General features: G+C 36.1%; 1 protein-coding gene across 1 annotated transcript in view; it reads right to left on the bottom strand.

The window, feature by feature from the left end:
• The window catches only part of RNF180 (ring finger protein 180), a 152,548-nt gene that overhangs the window by 30,530 nt on the left and 102,336 nt on the right, over positions 1 to 19,682 (bottom strand). The window contains exon 5 of the mRNA XM_021701955.1: positions 7,917 to 8,142. Coding sequence (XP_021557630.1) covers positions 7,917 to 8,142 — 226 coding nt within the window. The remainder of the gene's footprint in view (positions 1 to 7,916; positions 8,143 to 19,682) is intronic.

The following is a 19,682-nucleotide window of genomic DNA, read 5'->3' as shown; positions in this document are numbered from 1 at the left end:
TATGTGGTGGTTGAGCATTTACTGAATCTAATGCTGCTGATTTTGAGGGAGTTTAAAAAATATGGAATCAAATTCTCAACCTTTCAGAGACTTGCTTATGAGCAAAAAATAAAATATTCATTTGAAGTAAACACAGACCAATCAGTGAAAAGGTATGATGATATTCACTTCAAATTCTATTTTTTTAAGATTTATTTATTTATTTATTTGTCAGAGAGAGAGAGAGAGTGTTAGCATGAACAGGAGGAGCAGCAGGCAGAGGGAGAAGCAGGTTTCCTGCTGAGCAGGGAGCCCGATGCAGGACTCGATCTCAGGACCCCGGGATCATGACCTGAGCTGAAGGCAGACGCTTAACCAACTGAGCCACCCAGGCGTCCCTTCACTTTAAATTCTAGGAAGTATCAGAAGGCCACAGAAAGCATGAGGACATAGGAAGAAATGCTCACCTTTAAGAACAACAACACAAGTTAGGGAAAAAGTTAAATCTGCTATTACAGCCTGCATTCAATAGAATATGGCTAGTTTGAATCACAGAAATACCAGTAATATAAGTCTTTTTAGAAAATTCTTTATTTAAATTCAATTTATTTAACATATACTATATTATTAGTTTCAGGGGTAGGACTTAGTTATTCATCAGTTGCATATATCACTCAGTGCTCATTACATCAAGTGCCCTCCTTAAGGCCATAATATAAGTCTTAAAACCAACTCTTGACACCTAGCAGGTTCTCACCCTGGGGTGGCTGCAAGTTCTACTAGTAAGTACATGTCCTATAGAATGTGGGGTTCAGAAGAGCTCTTCATGCTCTTCCCGCTGAGCAGGGAGCCCGATGTGGGGCTCGATCCCAGGACCCTGGGATCATTACCTGAGCCGAAGGCTGACGCTTAACGACTGAGCCACCCAGGCGCCCCTATTTCCACATATTAAAGTTGAGAATGACTGCACTAGAAAACATCATGACATAGTCAGATACTCTTACTGATAAGAATGAATTTGGATTTCAGGCTCAGTGACTATTCTGTACAAGACAGACAAAAAAATGAGAGAGTGGAGGCATGGATGGACACAAGAACAAAACCACTATTAGCATAAGAATTCACAGACCAGACTTTTACTGGTAGAGAATAAGAGGAAGTGTGAAATGCTTTTAATGGGAATAGGGATAATAGACCAAGACCAATTATAGACTGTCACAGTAGATAAAAAGAGAAGTGTGATATTCTTTTGGATGAGCTGCATGTCCTGGATAAAGCCCAGCAGGACATGAGAATGTCAGACAGAACAAAGAGAAATTCTTCACTGTGTAGGACTGGCCCAAACACTCTAGGATATCTGTCATCACTGCCCCCACTGATTAGATGCCAGTATCATCCCGCAATTATTGAGACAGCTAAAATATTCCTGGTGAAAAATCATAGGCCTCCTCACGCTTAAAGTCCTACATTAGCTTAAATGTCATTTCCTTATTTAGTTAGGGACTTCTATACGCAAGGTAAAATTTCCTTTTCTTTTTTCCAACAGAGTTTACCAGTATATCTGCTCATCAGCATGTTCTGCTAAGTAAAGGCACAAGAGTAGTGGGTATAGGGGTGGGGGTATCAAAAGGGAGACGGAGATTGAATGGATGCAAATAGTGGAACAAGAGTGGGAAACCTTCTTGCTGAGGTCTGGTGCATCTGAGTGGGAAGGAGGGATGGCACTGAGTGATTTTGCAATTGGGGAGTAGCTTATACTGACCCTGTGGCTCCCTTTGCAATACCCAAGACGCTCTCATTTACTATATGACCATGTGTTAGGATCTCTGAACAATGGATATTGGGTCCGTAGTAGGACTGCCTACAGGAGGATCCTTCAGCGTCAGTCCACAATAGGGGAAGTTACACACGTGGTTTGAAGGCTTCAGTCATAAAGTCAATTCAAGAAAATACGATATGTTCCCTCACAACAAAATCATGTTCTTGTCTGAGGTATTCTCCTCTGTCACCTCGATGACCCCCTCTCCACATAACGCTTGTAAACCATGGCCTTTTCCTTTTCTTGGTGTGCTGATTTTAGGTGGCCTGCAGATCCTCTTATGAAGCATATAGCACCTCCCTGAATAGACTTAGTGTTGGGGTACTGATGTGGGGACTCTGGGTCAGAAAGGATGTGGTGAGGTTGTCAGTCAATGAATGGAAAGGGTCTCACCTATCCAGAGGTCTTCCTCCTCAAACCTGCTTACACTGGTGTCCTTCTCATCTTCGAAGAAAAAAGCACTCTAATTAACTTGGGACACACCAGAACCTTCCCCAATCTCACAAGCAAGCTTAGAATTGCCTTGTACAAACTTAACCTCCTTTTTCCCAAAGTGACTTCACCATTTTATATTTTAACAAAAAATACATGAGTTCCAATTTCTCCATATTCTTGTTAACACTTGTTATTATCATTGTGATTGTAGCCATATTAGTGAGCGTGAAGTGTTACCAGTTTTGATTTGCAACTAATAACTAATGATGTTGAGCATTTTTCTATGTGCATATTGGCCATTTTTTTTTTTATCTTCCCTGGAGAAGTTTCTATTCAAACTCTTTGCCCATTTTGAAATTGAGTTGTCATTTTATTGTTGAGTTGTAAGAATTCTTCCTATATTTTGGATACTAGGTCCTTGTCACATATGTATCTTATACATATTTTCTTTCACTCTGTGAAAGTTGTTAATATCCTTTGTCGATAATATCCTTTGAAGCACACAAGTTTTTAACTTTGATAAAGTCTAATTTAGCTGTTTTTTTCCTTGGTTGTTTGTGCTTTAGTTGTCACTTTTAAGAAATCATTGCCCAATCCAATTTCAAAAAATTTTACACCTATGTTTTCATCTGAGAGTTTTATAATTTTAGCTCTTACATTTAGGTCTTTGTTCCATTTTAATTAGTGTGTGTGTATGTGTGTGCGTGTATGTGTAAATACTGTAAGGTAGTGTGGGTGTGTAAATAGTGTAAGGTAGGGCTCCAAGGTCACCTTTCTTTTGTGTGTGGATATCCAAACGCTACAGGGTTTTTATGTTCTTACCGAGAATAGTGGTATATACTTAGATTAAAAAATAAGTGCTGCTCTATTTTCTGTATCTTTAGAACAATTTCCAGAGGTTTCAATTAAAAAAATCATTTCATCAGTTAAATGGTTGTTTTGCTGGGATGAGGACTGAGCCTGTCATACCACCATTCCAGAAACCTCTTTACTATTTATTATCTTTAAATATTATTGACTTCCTTCTAAGAGGAGTTAGGTCTTTTTATACTATCTTCTTTCCTTTTAACCTCTCAAGATTTTGTATCATATCATCATTTTTAGTTTCTTTCTTAACTATATTTATTAGTATGCTTTTATTGGTTAGGATGCTCTTGGTTGAAATTAACAAAAAATTTCCTCAACTGTACTAATTAGTAAAATTAATTATTTAATGGAACAGGAAATCCAAAGGTAGGGTGGGCTTCAAAGATGACTAACTCAGTGGTTAAACAATGTTATCAAGACCCCATGGTCTTTTCTTTCCTCAATTCTGCCATCCAAAATAAAGGCTTCATACCAAGCTGGTTCCCCGCTTACTCATAAGATGGTTGCCGATAACTATCCCTGTTACACACTTTCTTGTTTATGTCCAATGGGAAAGAGAAAGGCTTTTCCATCTCATAAGAGTAAAGACAAACTTTCTTCTCATCTCATTGGTCAGAACTGGACCACATGCTGATTTGTGAACCAATCACTGGCAAAGGGGATAGATTACCAAGGAGCCAAGGATGGGGTCTGCTACCCGGGAGCCACCTGGTCTATGTTGGGGTAGTTCAATAGTTGAATAAAACTCAGAGTTATATTAGAAAAGAAGGAGGATGTAATGGATACTAATTAGCAACCAATAGTGTCTACTGTAACTTTTTTCTATCAACTTTCAACAGTATATCTTTTATTTTTAAAAGATTTTATTTATTTATTTGAGAGAGCGAGCAAGCACAAGCCAGGGGAAGAGGCAGAGGGAGAAGCAGGCTCCCCGCCAAGCAGGGAGCCCGATGCGGGGCTCGATCCCAGGACTCTGGGATCATGACTTGAGCTGAAGGCAGAAGCTTAACCAGTTGAGCCACCCAGGCACCCCATCAACAGTATATCTTGATTTACATTAAAAAAAAAAACAGATATCAATTCCTTCTACATATCCTTCCCACTTCCTCTTCCCAACTTTTAATATGTTAAGTATTTTATCAAGATCACATCTAATAGTGTTAAGTAACTTAAGCAAAATTGCCAATCTAGTGAATGTTATAGTTCCAGTTTAAAATCATTTTGATGAAGTACAGTCTCTGGAATAAATCTGGGGGGGAATCTAATTATTATCTCTATCCAATGAGCTACTATAACAGAATTATGTTATAACTAACCCCTTACTCATTTGCCAAAGATCTTGAGTTCCTTTAGGAAATGATAGCTTTCCCACTCTGACCTTTGACAGGAACTATCCCCTGGTTTGTCCACAATCTGAATGGTGACATTAAGTAACTGAGATGATTCATTCACTTAATCAATAACTGTCAGGGTTCAGTAAGATTAACAGAATATTCTAAGACAGTAAACTAACTTCTCCAAAGAATCACCCAAAGCATTTGAAATCAGAAAAGGAAAAAAAAATCTCATTTACAATAGCAACAACAAAAATACACAGGCGGAAAGCTAGCAAGAAATGTGCAGAGACTTTAGGAAGGAAATTGCAGAAATGTATTGAGAGGTGATATACCATAATAACAATCACTCAATATTATATCAATGTCAATTAAAAATATAAATTATCCCCACATAACTTATAATTTTAATTTACTTTTGAGTTATTAAAACATACACGATATAATAGTTTTAAGAGTAAAGTAATGGGGGAAATGCCTGGGTGGCTCAGTCAGTTAAGTGTCCAACTCTTGGTTTCGGCTCAGGTCATTATCTCAGAGTTGTGAGATGGAGCCTCGCCCACTAAAAGCTCCATGCTCAGCTCAAACTCTGCTTGAGATTCTCTCTCTCCCTCTGCCCCTTTCCCCACTTGCGGGTGCACTCTCTCTAAAATAAACAAAATCTTAAAAAAAAAAAGAATAAAGTAATGGTATATGACAAGATAGAAATATGAATGGAAAAGAAGAGCTGCCAAGAAATACACTTTTGGGTATTTAGTGTATTGTACATTTTAGTAATTGTTATTATTACTTTTTAAAGAATGTCAATTCAATTAGAATAGGAAAAATGGCCTGTTCAACAAAAGTTACCAGGATAAATGTCTACAAACATGAAAAAAAGCACTCCATTCTTAATCAAACCAGGCACCATACAAGATGTTAGATGGAGTTAAATGTGGGGATATGAGGACAAACTGGAAACCTAAAATAAATGTAGGTAAAGAGAATGTTTATATTATTCTTTAGTGGATAGGGCCTTTTAACACCTAACTTTGAAATTAGAAATAATAAACACCAAGGTTGCTACATGAGATACATAAAAATGTAAAAGTTCTGCACATTCATAAAACACAATAACATAACTAAAAGTACAAATGACAAACAGGGAAATGATTTACCACCTATGACAAAAGCTGACACTAATTTTTAAAAAAATCTTTTCTTTTTAAGGGTTTTTATTTATTTACTTGGGAGAGAGATAGCAAGAGAGAGAGCACAGAGGGAGAGTGAGAGGGAGAAGCAGACTCCCCGCTGAGCAGAGAGCCCCATGTGGGGCTCGATCCCAGGACCTTGAGATCATGATCTGAGCTGAAGGCAGACGCTTAACCCACTGAGCCACCCAGGCACCCCTAAAAAATCTTCTTGTTAATGAACAAGAAGAAGATGAACAAACCATAAGAAAAATCAGCAAAGTTCAGGGTCAGAGATTTAAAAAGAAACAAAACAAAACAAAACAAAAATGCCCAGAGTGTAGAGAAAATAAGCCCTTGTATAATGCTGCTTACAATAATTTTGGAGTATAATTTTGCAACATATACATAGCTTTAAAACACACATGGCTTTAACTACCAGTTCTACTTCTGGAAATCCCTTGCAAAAAAATACTCAAGGATGTGTGCAAATATTTATCCTCATATGTCAGCAAATAGTAACAAATAAATAAATTAAATGTCCCATATGGTGGATAGCTTAAGTAGAACATGATATAATGACAAGTGTTTTTAAGTAAAGCCAAGCAGGTTAAAAGCATTATATACAATTTAATCATATTTTTTTTCTGTAAGAAAAATAATTAGGTACACAGATATAAATCATTCTGGAAGGATACTCACTCAAGGTGGTCTTTAGATGTTAGGATTACAGAGGATTTTGAGTTTACAATTTTATCTGGATGTTCTGATTTTTCTCTAATGAAACTGTATTACCTATATAATTTAAAGTTATTTCTGTAAGAAAACTAGACCATAATGTTTTGGCTACTAGCAATGTCACTTTCCCTAATTTATACGCTGGTATTTCCTCAACTTTTATCAGAGTATACCAAAAGGCACAGTGTCAGGAAACCTGATACTGCATTTGCTCTGAGAATGTGAGGACACTCACTACTCTGTTTCTCAATATGCCCTAGAAGAGAAATCACATAAAAAATCCCTTTTCAAGTGCCAGAAAAATGTTCGCTTATCCTTAGGAAGTGGGATGTTTCTTTTAATGAATCATGAGAATCATTTAATTGTATACTTACTTTTATTTTTCCTTAAGCGGCAGAATGTTTAAAACCAAATACTTCATCTAATTATAGTTACTATGCACAGTCATATGGTTTATGTATCTGTCCATCCACACTCACCTCCAGAATGTGGAGATAGCATTTTCCTCCCTAACATTTGGCACACAGTAGTGTACTCAATAAGTATTAGCTCTGCTTTTTTTTTTTTTTTTTTTAGATTTTTTTTATTTTTTTGACAGAAAGAGATACAGAGAGAGAGGGAACTCAAGCAGGGTGAGTGGGAGAGGGAGAAGCAGGCTTCCTGCTGAGCAGGGAGCCCGATGTGGGGCTCGATCCCAGGACCCTGGGATCATGACCTGAGCAAAAGACATACGCTTAACGACTGAGCCACCCAGGCGCCCTTCTGCTTACTTCTATCATTCTTCTCTTTTCCTTAGCAATTCTCTATGTTCCGCATTCATTAGTTTTTCTTCTCTCCATAATGTGTTTTAAATACTATGTTAATTGGGTGATGGACATTAAGGAAGGCATGTGATGTAATGAGCCCTGGGTGTTACACGAAACCGATAATTTGAACCGATTTATTGAACACTACATCTGAAACTAATGGTATACTGTAAGTTGGCTAATTGAATTTAAATAAAAAAAAGAGTAAACACTATGTTATATTCCATCTTTACTGATACTTAGGTAAACAGATCCTTGCCCCAATTTTACTTTTCATTCAAGAAAAGAGACCTTAAGAACCGTAAGGATGTTGAGAAGATGTGGAGTGTGGAGGAAAGGCATACAAGTTTTTTGTCAGATATTTACAGATTTATTCTCTAAGATTCCAGAGGAGATAACAAGGGCTAAAGAACGAGTAGCAGTAAAAGGCAGATATGAGGAATAAATAATCAACAGGGCTGTTCAAATTTTAATGGAATGTCTTTGACACTGGAGATGTCCAAGTCAAGAGTGCTTAGAATATGAAGTAGGGTTTAGACATGAGACCCTCTCTTCATCTAGGATTCTATGATTTTCAACACAGTTCTCTGAATTGGGGAAGGGCTATTTTATAAAGTGTAGAGTAATAAATTATCCTGTATATGATTTGCAGTAATGTTCTCATAATAATTTATAATTTCTCATAATAATTTATCAAGTACTTTTAGAACTGGAACAAAGCAGTAGTCAGAATAATCAAGCAATTATGTTAATGAAAGAGAAGAGTTACCTGTCTGGAAAAAGACTCTGGAAATAATTGTCCGACACAATGGGCAGGGAGTGCTTGCAGGATTGTCTTTGGCAAGAGTCCGTAAGCAGGGCTCACAGAAGATATGGTGGCAAGGGTAGCACATGTATGGGTTGAAATAAACATCCAGACACACTGCACAGATGTAACTTTCCTTTTCCTCTGCATATTCATTGTCATCATCTGTACTCATCTCATTATTCAAAGTCTGCAAAACAGAAGCAAAAACAATTTTTTCTAGTTCAGTATGAGACTGGTTTCCTTGAGAAAGAGTGCCTTTGTATTTTGTTAAAATTAATAAAAAATATTTATGAGAAGCACATAATATCTGTTTCTGTGACATATTCAAAGTGACAGAAAGGCTACCTTGCAACATGAGAAGAAACTCAAAAATACACGAAAAATCCAGAAGTCTTATTCTTTTTAGTATTTTTATATAACACTAAATGCTAAAACATACCCAGACATATTGAAGCATACCCAGATCTCTATTTAACCAGTACTAGTTAAGTATCAGGTATACTAGTCCCAGGATTATAGATTCCCCATCTATCCCACTCCCAACCACAGCAAATAAAGTGATTGTCACAAGGTTATGGAGCCTTCTATGGGCATGAGCAGATGAGGAAAAGTGAGGGCAACAGGATATCATACTTCATCCTCATACCATGCATGCATTCTCTATACTTTGTCCCTTTGTGGACCTCAAGGCCAAGAAATGGCCAAAGCCTAACATACATCAGGAAGTAGACAAGGCAAAAAGACTTGCAGTAATTCTGGAATCAGCCTAGTAGCTGGGAAATAGGATGAGTCCCTTGCCCCCTCCCAGAAAGAATAGTTAAGAAAGAGGTCCTTAGGAAAGAGGCAGCTTAGACATTAGCAGCATAGGGTCTGGTAAAAGAATTCCTGTAACTTAGCCTCATAATTTCCCCATCTGTGAGGATGTTGCGAGGATGACGTGAGGTAATCCACTAGACAACATGCATTCTGTGAAATCCCATATAACATAAACAAAGTTTACTACAGAGAGGATATGAAGTAAATGCCTCTCACCAACAGAAAGCTTGTGGCTATGATCTGAACAATAATAAAGAAAAATCTGCAGGAAAGGCCACAAAATCCATAATTTTCACTCATTAATGATGTATGAATATCCTCTCCTAAACTTCTAAGATATTTGCAAAGTGAAAGGCATAAGTAAATAATTAGTACTGAATTAGGCATCCCAGATAAAAACATCTATGGACCCAGATTCTGACTTACCTAAATTTTATTTCATAGTACCAGCTTATTCTGCTTGCATTAGACTCTCAGGACTGTGCCTTGAGATTTGAACTAATTAACCTTGAAGAAACCCAGGGCATAAAAAAACCCCATAATTTTTAGAACCTCTTAAAGCATTTCAAGTTGTGACCCAAATATTTGTGCAGAATTTTATTCCTGTGAAGTACTTTGTCTCTACATATACGACAAAAGTAACTAGATTTCAGTAAAATACACATCAAAGAAATAAAATCTTTGTTATTTAAAAACACAAACAATATTTTGAAAATAAACTTGATGTAAGTTTGAAAATAGAAAATGAGGTTGCAACTATTCATCTATTATTTAAGCTAAGTGAAGCAGCCCTCACCATAGAAATAACATATATAAAGACCTGTAGAATTCACTATGTTTTAAGGAGTTAAATAGGTTTAAGAGTTTTTATTAATTCAGAAGACTGCACACATCGGTTAATAAATATGGTTATATAAGAAGACAACAAATTACCTCAAGGATAGAATTCTACTGGATTTTTCTCCAAATTGCAGAGATGTAGGGTTGTATAACAGAAAATTTGCTGTTGGATGGATAGTTACTTTTTTTTTCAAGTTTTTATTTAAATTCCCCTTAGTTGGACAATTATATTTTAAAAATTAATTACTCATTAATGGATCACTGCCAAACTAGAAAGAGGTTTTTCATAGGTGTGTCTATGAACCCATCTTCATCTCCTCAATATTTCAATTGTCATAGATGAAGACTCCAGAAATGCTTATCAGAAATGTGGGAAAGGGGACAGAAAAGAGAGCTATCTAGTTAAGAATGAAAATCCTTTCTGGAACAAGGTATGCCATTAGCAAATAATATAGAAATGTAAACTACACTAAACCAGTTGGCAGAGTCAAGATTAAAAAAGTCTCAATAGGTGGCTGGGTGGAAATCAAGATTAAATTTAACAGGGATACATATAAATTCCTAATTGAAGACTCCAAAATGGACTGCACACATAGAAGATGAATAAAATTTAGCTAAAAGCAATTTATGTCAAGAAGAGCTAGGGATTTTAACTGACTTAACTAAGGTCAGAGTATGATGTGGTTACTTAATAAGCAAATCTAACTTCAAACGCAGGATAGGGTGGGTTTATGTGCCTCTCACTGTATAAATATTACAACACATTTGTAGTTACTTTGAGGAACACAGACAAACTAGAGTTATCCACAGAAACACTGAGGGCCACGGCAGCATGACTTCTGAAACCACCTCCTTGGAAGTACTGTTAAAAGATGGGCACCTGGGTGGCTCAGTTGGCTAAGCGTCTGCCTTCAGCTAAGGTCATGATCCCAGGGTCCTGGGATCGAGTCCCACATCGGGCTCCTTGCTCAGAGGGGAGTCTGCTTCTCCCTCTACCTAACCGCCTTGCTGGTGATCTCTCTCTCAAGCACTCTCAAATAAATAACTAAAATCTTTAATAAAAAAGATGGAGGGTATTCATTCAGAAAAATATTAAGAGGAGATGAGATAAACAAACAAGTATCTGCATGAGAGTGATCCTAATTTTCCTGTGTAGTTTTCATGATTAGATCTAAAAACAAATAGATTTTAAGAGAAAATAGATTATAAAAGAAATACCTATTTACAAACCAAAATGACATGAACCACAGCATAACATTTTTCCTCTTAATACAGTACATTTGTCATGGAACTAAACATTTATCTTGTGTTCCCCAAGAAATACTTTGGGACTTAGAAATAAGACAATTAAAGTCGTACATAATTTCCTCAACACAAAACCCCCATGAAGTAGGTACTATTACTATCATCATTTTCCAGAATAAAGAAAACTGAGAACAGAGAGCTCACTCAGAAAATGAGAAACTCAAACCCCTAGTGGTGAAGCTGGGATTTCAATCCAGCCCTTATGGATCTGGAGCAGCACTCTTCTTCACTACCACATTCTTAAGTGAGTTAAAGGACTTCAGAATGTCTTAGCAAATAATAAATGTTAACTGCTGCTGATTATGATGTAGGTTAAAAGAAAAAGATAACCCAGGTAGGATCTACAGGGAAGTAAATGTTAAGGCACTGTTACTAAAATTAGCAGGTGAATATAACAGGTGCCCGATGTACAACTACTTTTGGCTCCAGGGGAATTATTCTACAAGAACCAAACACGCAGTCTCTCAAACTCCTTTCTAGGGGTTTCCAGTCTCAGAAGAGGAAAAAGTAAACTGATAAATAATATAAAGCAATGTTTCAAAAAAACCCCAGTAAAAACTAGCACAAAAATTAACAGACCATGAGTTGCTATTAGTAATAATGACAACAAAACAGCAGTGCCTTTAGCTCATTTATAATATTGTGATTACTGCTGCCTTATTCCTCCAACTTACTATTTTTAAAAATTTTTTTATTATGTTATGTTAATCACCATACATTACATCATTAGTTTTTGATGTAGTGTTCCATGATTCATTGTTTGCGTATAACACCCAGTGCTCCATGCAGAATGTGCCCTCCTCAATACCCACCACCAGGCTAACCCATCCCCCATTGCCTTCCCCTCTAGAACCCTCAGTTATTTTTTAATAAGTGATAGTAGGGCAGTGCATAAGAGCAAGACTCCAGAGCCTGTTTGGGCTCTGCCACTGCTGCCTGTATGACCTTATGCAAATTACTTAACTCCCTGGAGTCTCACTTTCCTCATTTGTAAGGTGGGGATATGAAAGTACCTAACTCATAGTTGAAAGGATTAAAAGAGTTAATATATATAAAGCATTCAGAACAGTACGTGGAATGTGTTTGCTGCTGTCATTATATTTAATATTATATTTAAGACTTTTTTAAATGAATTTTATGTTTACAGGAAAATTGTACAGAAAATACAAAGAATTCCCATATACCTCCTTCCACCACACACACACACACACACACACACGCACGTGCACGTGCACACAGAGTTTCACCTTCTGTTACCATTATGGTACATTTTAATATATATATATATATTTTTTAATTTATTTGACAGAGAGAGACACAGCGAGAGAGGGAACACAAGCAGGGGGAGTGGGAGAGGGAGAAGCAGGCTCCCCGCTGAGCAGAGAGCCTGATGCGGGGCTCGATCCCAGGACCCTGGGATCATGATCTGAGCCGAAGGCAGACGCTTAATGACTGAGCCACCCAGGTGCCCCATCCATTATGGTACATTTTTAGAGTTGATAACCAATACTGATACATTACTATTAACTGAAGTCCTTAGTTTATTATTTTTGTATATGTGCTGCCAAAGTGAGCCCAAGTCCGTAGTTTATATTAGGGTTCAGTCTTGGTTTTGTACATTCTATGGGTTTTAACAAATGAATGTCATTTATCCACAACTACAATATCACATAGAATACTTTCACTTCCCTAAAAGCCCCATCCTCCCCCATTCATCCTTTTTACCTTTTCTCCAACCCCTGTCAACTACTGATCTCTGTATATAGTGTTCCTTTCCCAGAACATCATATAATAGGAATTACACAGGATGTAGCCTTTTCAGACTGGCTTCTTTCACTTAGCAATATGCATTCAAAGTTCTTCCTAATTGATCTTGAAGTCACTCCAGGTCTCTAACGAGAACTGCTCTTAATTCTACATCAGTTAATATCTTGGCCTTTAAAAAAAAACCAATAAATTTGCTTGATTTTCTAAATAAATGCAAAATGCCTTCCACCCCCTAGATATTCCTGGAAGACTGTGGTCCACTGATAGCATGCTGTCTTATTTTCTGGCAGTGTTATATGTTTATTCTTTTCAAAAACATATTTTTATAATTCTATTTTCTTTAAAAATATGCATTGAATCAATATCATAATTTAATTTTGCTTCAAATTGTCTCCAAAGGAAGTAATAAATATAATTAAAATAGGTTAAAATTTGCACCTAATTTATTCTGTGTGTGTGTATTCTACCACATACAGGGGAGAAAAAAGCCAAAAGCCAGTTTTTGCTAAGAATCTAAGAATGCCCTTGATGAAGCAGGAAAAAGATTAATTTTTATTAATTATCTTTTAATACTCCATGTGAGAGAAACAGGAAGTACACAGAGAGCATTTCTGTTGCATACCGAAGCATAATGGTTATTTTAAGAAAAAGCGCCTTTGATATTGTTTTAGTTGTGAGCTGAGCTAGCTGTTTTCCCCACAGAATACTATTGTTATGTAATAAACAATGGCCAGGAAAACTCATTATTCAGATCCGGTTATTTGACAGGCATTTTCACAAAAATGAACAAAGCAAATCTGTCACTTCAAGGGAAAAAACTGATAGTATTTGCTGCCAAATAAAATGATAAAATTTGGGATTTCAAGCAAAAATCAAAATTTTAGAAAACTTCTATATGTTTATAGCTTCCCAATATTTACAAGACTTTTCTGAAAAGATGATATATGACAACATTTAGAAGAGTGGTAAAATTCAATGAGCCAATAGTTTCCAAATGTTTAATGCATGATATTACAAAACTATGCATAAGTAAACGAAGCACTCAAAGTGTAAAGACAGAACAATGGTTTTTAACGTAACAGAGTATTTAAAGTTCACATCAAGTGTCAGATTCCATATTGCAACTAGCCTTTAATAATCTAGCACTTGTCAAGTTTTGGTGTAATATCAAAGACATCTATCCAAAATCATCTTGAAAAGCTATTATAATACAGTTCCCTTTTCTGACTATGTGTCTGGCTGGATTTTCTTCATATGCTTCAATCAAAACAACAAATGGCAACAGACTGTATGCAGAAGCAGATGTGAGAATACATATGTTGTTTATGAGGCCAAATATTAAAGAGATTTGTAAAAATGCCATTCTTCTCAATTTTTTTCAATTATTTTTCATAATATATGTTATGATTCCATTATAATGGTTTATTATTATCTGTGTATGAATTAATCTTTAAAAATGTTTCTGTTTTAATTTATAACATGGTAGATATTTATAATCCATATACACAGAAGTTCTTTGGGGTTCTCAATAACTTTAAGATTTTAAAGGGATCTTGAGTCCAAAAAGTATGACAACAAATACAGTAGGAGGTAGAAAGCAAAGGCGATTTGGGCCGTAGGCCTGTATTAGATATTGTAGTGAAACATGTAAGTTTTAGTGAATTGGCAATATCGACAGTAATCTCATCTTACTAAGCAAGATAATTTAGGGAAAAAATACAGTGCGGGGTCTAAATGATGGTCAGTTCTCTCCTTTCTGGGATCTAAAGAAATAAAAGCTCTAAGAAGTACAAAAGGAACGGCGGAATACTGTAGGGAAGGAGAGAGGAAGAAGGTATGGAGCATTTACTTCAGATAGCCACAACTAGATAGACCACAGTATCAAGAGAAAAATCAGTCAGCTTAATGTTTACAATTCCATTAGATGACAAATAACTTCACTTATTTTTTTATTTTTATCTTTTTAACTATTTTACTTATTAAGAGAAGAGAGAGCACGCATGCATGCAGTGGGAAGAGCAAAGAGGGACAAGCAGACTCCGTGCTGACTGTGGAGCCCAATGCAGGGCTCATCTCCCAACCCTGAGATCATGACCTGAGCTGAAATCAAGAGTTGGACACTCAACCGATGGAGCCACCCAGGAGCCTTGATAAATAGTGTCATTTAAAATGAAAAGCAAGAGCTACTATAATACTCTGAGGTTGCCTCTAAAGCATCAAGGAAAGATGAAATGATCTTCGATAGAGGTTTAGTTACACTTTCTACATTACGATTATTTGATAACTGGCAATTCATATGGGGTTGCTTAATACAAATATTCACTTAATTAGAACACCTCATTAAGGAGCTATTCTAGATAGACTGAAAATTACTTTATCTGAATTGTTTTTTATAGAACTTTGCAAAACAGAAATACCTTTAGATTAGAGTTAATTCTAGGAATCTATGGCAAAATGATCTAGATGTTCTAGCTTGAGTGCTTGTTTTACTTAAAAAAAAAAAAAAAAATCCAAAATAACATCCCAAGGTCTAGAGTGAACATCAGTAGTTAGGACCTACAAAAGAAGAAACACACCAAATCCCTACAACCTGTGGTAAAGGAAAAACAGAATTCATGGGGTCTCAAATGAATACTGGGGCTGTTGTAATCCAAATTTTGAGTGGAAATTTCCCAATATTTATTCCTGTAATTCACCAGCATACCCACAGGAAGGAAGAGACTAAATGAAGACTCCACATACCTTTAAGAGGTGACCAATGACGGCTTAGAATATTTTTCCCCACTCACCATCATACTTCTCTGTATGTTTGCAGGTTAATACAATACTGAGTATTACCCAAGCCATCAGATACAGAGTTATTCAGAAACCATTTATTCATTATGTTACTTCATAAATAAATCCCTTCAGGGATCCACTCTATATACTGATGAAACTAGATATATGTATAAAATAGAAAACTCCAAAGAAGTGCATACGGTCATTTTCCCTATACTGGCCTTTGGAAGACTTATATTTATCCCATTAAAAGCTCTGGGGAATGCAACTTTGTGCAACTTATTTGCTCTCTTAATATGAATATTAAACCAAATGATAATCAATTTATTTATGAAACAAAAAATCAAGTTAAATGAAGTAAAAAACTAAGGAAACAGTCTTTGCATTGAAAGAAATGAAAATGACCCACATTCACAGTAAACAATTGCAAATGCTCAGGCTAGACTTTATAAATTTCCCCAGATTACTTGGGTTTGGAGACTAAATGTAATGAATTAGAATGGAAACCCTTCTTCAGCAAAATTGAAAGAATGTATTTCTGCTATTTCTGGCTCTCTTTAGAGTACATATGAGCTCTAAAATTTACTGTTTTTTATGGAAAAAATTATGACTTTTGCTTTATATAAGTTGTATTGCTCACCACCCCCATTTTTGGCATTTTAAATAAAATGTTTGCAATATTTTGTAGTGCTGGTCACTTTTTGAAAGTATATTCTGTTTTTAGTTTGAAAACCAAGGATGTGCTAGCAGTTATTTTAAAAATACATGTTCTGCACAAGTTATTAGATCTTTATAAAATGATAAATGATGCAGTATATATTCTGTGCATATTTTTGTGGAAGCATTTAAATTTAATAGTCACATACACTAAAAAAATTACTATCCTGTCTGAAATTAAAGGAAGAGTGTTTTGCTATGTAACATTTCTAACACATTGGTAATTCTGGAAAGTTTTCACCTCATTTGCAAAGTCTTCTGCCATGTTTACTTGAGGGAGGAAAAATGCAAATTCCAGGTCATTGGTTAGCTCCAAAAAGGAAAATATCAAGATATTGTATCTTTATTTATGCTTATAGTTGGTAATACACAACCACATAGTTAAAAGGCACTAGTTACCATGTTCTTAAAGACTACAAAATGCAATCATTATTCTATGGAACACATTTTACTTTGTCTCAATGTTGGCGAGAGAAGGAGAGGGAGAGAGAATGAACTTCCCTTTGTCTTTTCTGGCTTCACTGTAACTGTCCACCTGCTTTATTTACCTTTTTCTTTAAGTGTGTCTTGTGTACCATTTCTGCCTATTACTGACATTTTTTGCCATATAATTCACGTACCCTAAAATTCACCATTTTAAAGTGCACAATTCAGGGGCTTTGGTATATTCAAAAGGTTGTGCAGCCATTACCACCACCGAATATCAGAAAATTTTCCTCATTCCAAAAAGAAACTGCATACCCATTATCAGTCACTTCCCATTTCCCTCTCCCCTCCTCCTGGTGCCCCACCCTCGGCAACCACAAACCTACTTTCTGTCTCTATAGATTTGCCTATTCTGAACATTTCATATAAACAGAATCATACAAAACATGTCCTGTTGTATTTGGCTTCTTTTCACTTAATGTTTTCAAAATTTTTCTCTGTTATAGTATGCATCAGTATTTCATTCCTTTTTATGATCAAGTAATATTTCATTGTATGGATATCCCTCATTGTTACTGACTTCTTATGTATGTATTCTCTGCCAATGCCCTTTTAGTAATGGTCTTTATGAAGATTGTGTTCTGCACTTTCTAGTTCCCTAGGTGAACTTACTCTTTCTTACTGTCCTCAGAATCTATTTCCTTTGTAATGATGCCAGCAAAATCTTTGATTAATCTTACCCTCTTCTGATCTCCAAATAAAAAATTATCACTGCCTTTTGTAAATGACCATACTAGGACTCCAATCTTAACATATTCTAACTTGAATTCACTTCTCCCCCAGATTTGACTCTTGCCCCTCACCTCCTACATCCAATCTTTGCCAAGTTTAGTTCTTCAACTGTTTCAATGTTCCCCTGTACTCTCTTAATTGTGATTCCCTTTATTTTCATTGCCACTTCCTAATTCAGCTTTTTAATCTCTATATTCTCTCAAAAAATATTTATTGAGGGCCCACTGTGTTCCAGCCACTTTCCCAGGCTCTGAGAATACACTATGTAGCTTTGGTCTTGTGGCAGAGAATAAAAGGATGCTAAGAAAGCATAAAACAGAGGAACTCAAATTAGTGTGGGGTCCAGAAAGGCTTCCTTGAGGTAGTGGTATTTAAGTCAACATCTTGCTAGAAATCTCTTTGTTGCAATTACAGAAAACCCAATTCTAAGTGACTCAAAAGTTAAAATGGAATCTACTGGTGCCAGTAATCGAAAAATCTAGAAGTGCATCCAGCTTTAGGCAAGAACTGACTCAGTACCCTAAATGACATCTCTAAAAACTATCCTTTTCTTTCTCAGTTAGACCAAATTCCTCACTAATTTGGAACTTTTGCATAAGCTCTTCCTTCTGCCTACTTTTCACCTCTACTCTTCCCTAATTCCTACACACCATTCAGATCTGGTATGGTTTGCTTTAGTGGACACTTTTGGGGAAACCTTTCCAGCATTCATTCCGCCCATCTGCCAACAATTTATTGATTTTTTTTAATTGGGAAATTCACCCTTCCCCATTTATAGCCATAACTATGTGCTCCAATTGGCCTTAAGTGATTCAGGGGAAATAATATGGGATGAATACCAGGAGGCTAATCCTGATATATCAGTAGCCTTACTTGAGAGACTGTACTTTCTGTGAAACAAAGTGTCCTCCAGATTCTCTATACAGGACATCTACTATCCATTTGCAAGTCCCTGTCATAGAAATATAAAATAGCCTGTGGTCACATTCAATATAAAGGTCTTTGAATCTGAAATTATTAAAAATATACCAATATTCATGTTTTAAAAATACTATTATTTCTGCTATTGTCAGAGCAAAGCAATGGAGGCAAGGTAATAGAAGTGACTAGAAATGGCTAATCAATAGCCTTCAAACCATTTCTATATAACTTCTGGCCATCAAGAAGCAATCATGAATATTATGTTTAATATATTTAATCACTGTATTCCTATTACTTAGAAGAACGCTTGGATATAGAAGATGCTCAGGAAATATCACTTATGTTAGAGAATAGAAAGATTGGTAAAAGAGAAAAATGTACTTGCCATACTGGAAAGACCCCAGCGAAACCATTCAGGTGAATACAAGGACAAAGATTAAAAATAACATCAATTTCTACAGATAGGATGCATTAGCTGGGGTTCTCCAGAATCCAAAATATGGCAGAAGTTTACATGCTATTAGTTTATTAGGGAGTGCAGGCGTGAGAGAAAAAGAGAGTGAGGTTAAGAGGAAGAGAAGATATGAGAGGATAGATTTCTGAGTAGGCCTTTAATTGGTATCGAGTACAGTTTTAGGAGAGGGTTATGAACTACCATGTCCCCACTACATGTAGTGTGATCTATAGTCTGCTGAGGGATGAAGGGAGAAAAATGTATCTGCTGGTGCCCATCTCCTATTGATCCAAAATGTGCCCCACTGGGCATTAACACCCCCTCACGTCCAGGTTACACACACATGAGAATCGAGGGGTCCTCACTGCATCTAATGCTTCAGTGATAACAGAGAAGCTCTTGTTAACCTGCTTGCTGGAGTAGCTGCTGGACAGAGCCAAAGTTGAGTTGTTCTCCTAGGTGGTAGCTAGGCCAGAACAAATATTGCTAAGGGGATTTGTGGAGGCACAGATAAATATATTTTGGTATAGTCATAGAGTGGAATACCATTCAGCAATAAAAAAATCAATTACTTATATATAAAACATCATTAGTGAATCACAAAAACACTGTTTAATGGAAGAAGCCTTACACCAAAGAGTACATAACACCTAATTCTATTTTTGTAGAATTCTACACTAAGTGAGATTACTTTGTGGTTGAAAAAGATCAGAATAGTAGTTGGCTCCAAGGTATGAAACAGGAAATGGCTGGAAAGGGGAATAGGAAATTTTTTGGAATAACGTAAGGTTTTATATCTTAGTGGAGACTAAATACAAAGGTGTGTGCATTTGTTAAAATAGTAAGTGAACAACTAAGATTTCTAAATTTCACTGTATATAAAGTTCATATCAAAAGAAAAACTACAAACA

This window comes from Neomonachus schauinslandi, chromosome 7 (assembly GCF_002201575.2).
Source record: "Neomonachus schauinslandi chromosome 7, ASM220157v2, whole genome shotgun sequence".
Lineage (NCBI taxonomy): Eukaryota > Metazoa > Chordata > Mammalia > Carnivora > Phocidae > Neomonachus > Neomonachus schauinslandi.
The sequence above is the reverse complement of the archived record's forward strand: the minus strand, read 5'-3'. Positions and strand labels throughout refer to the sequence as shown.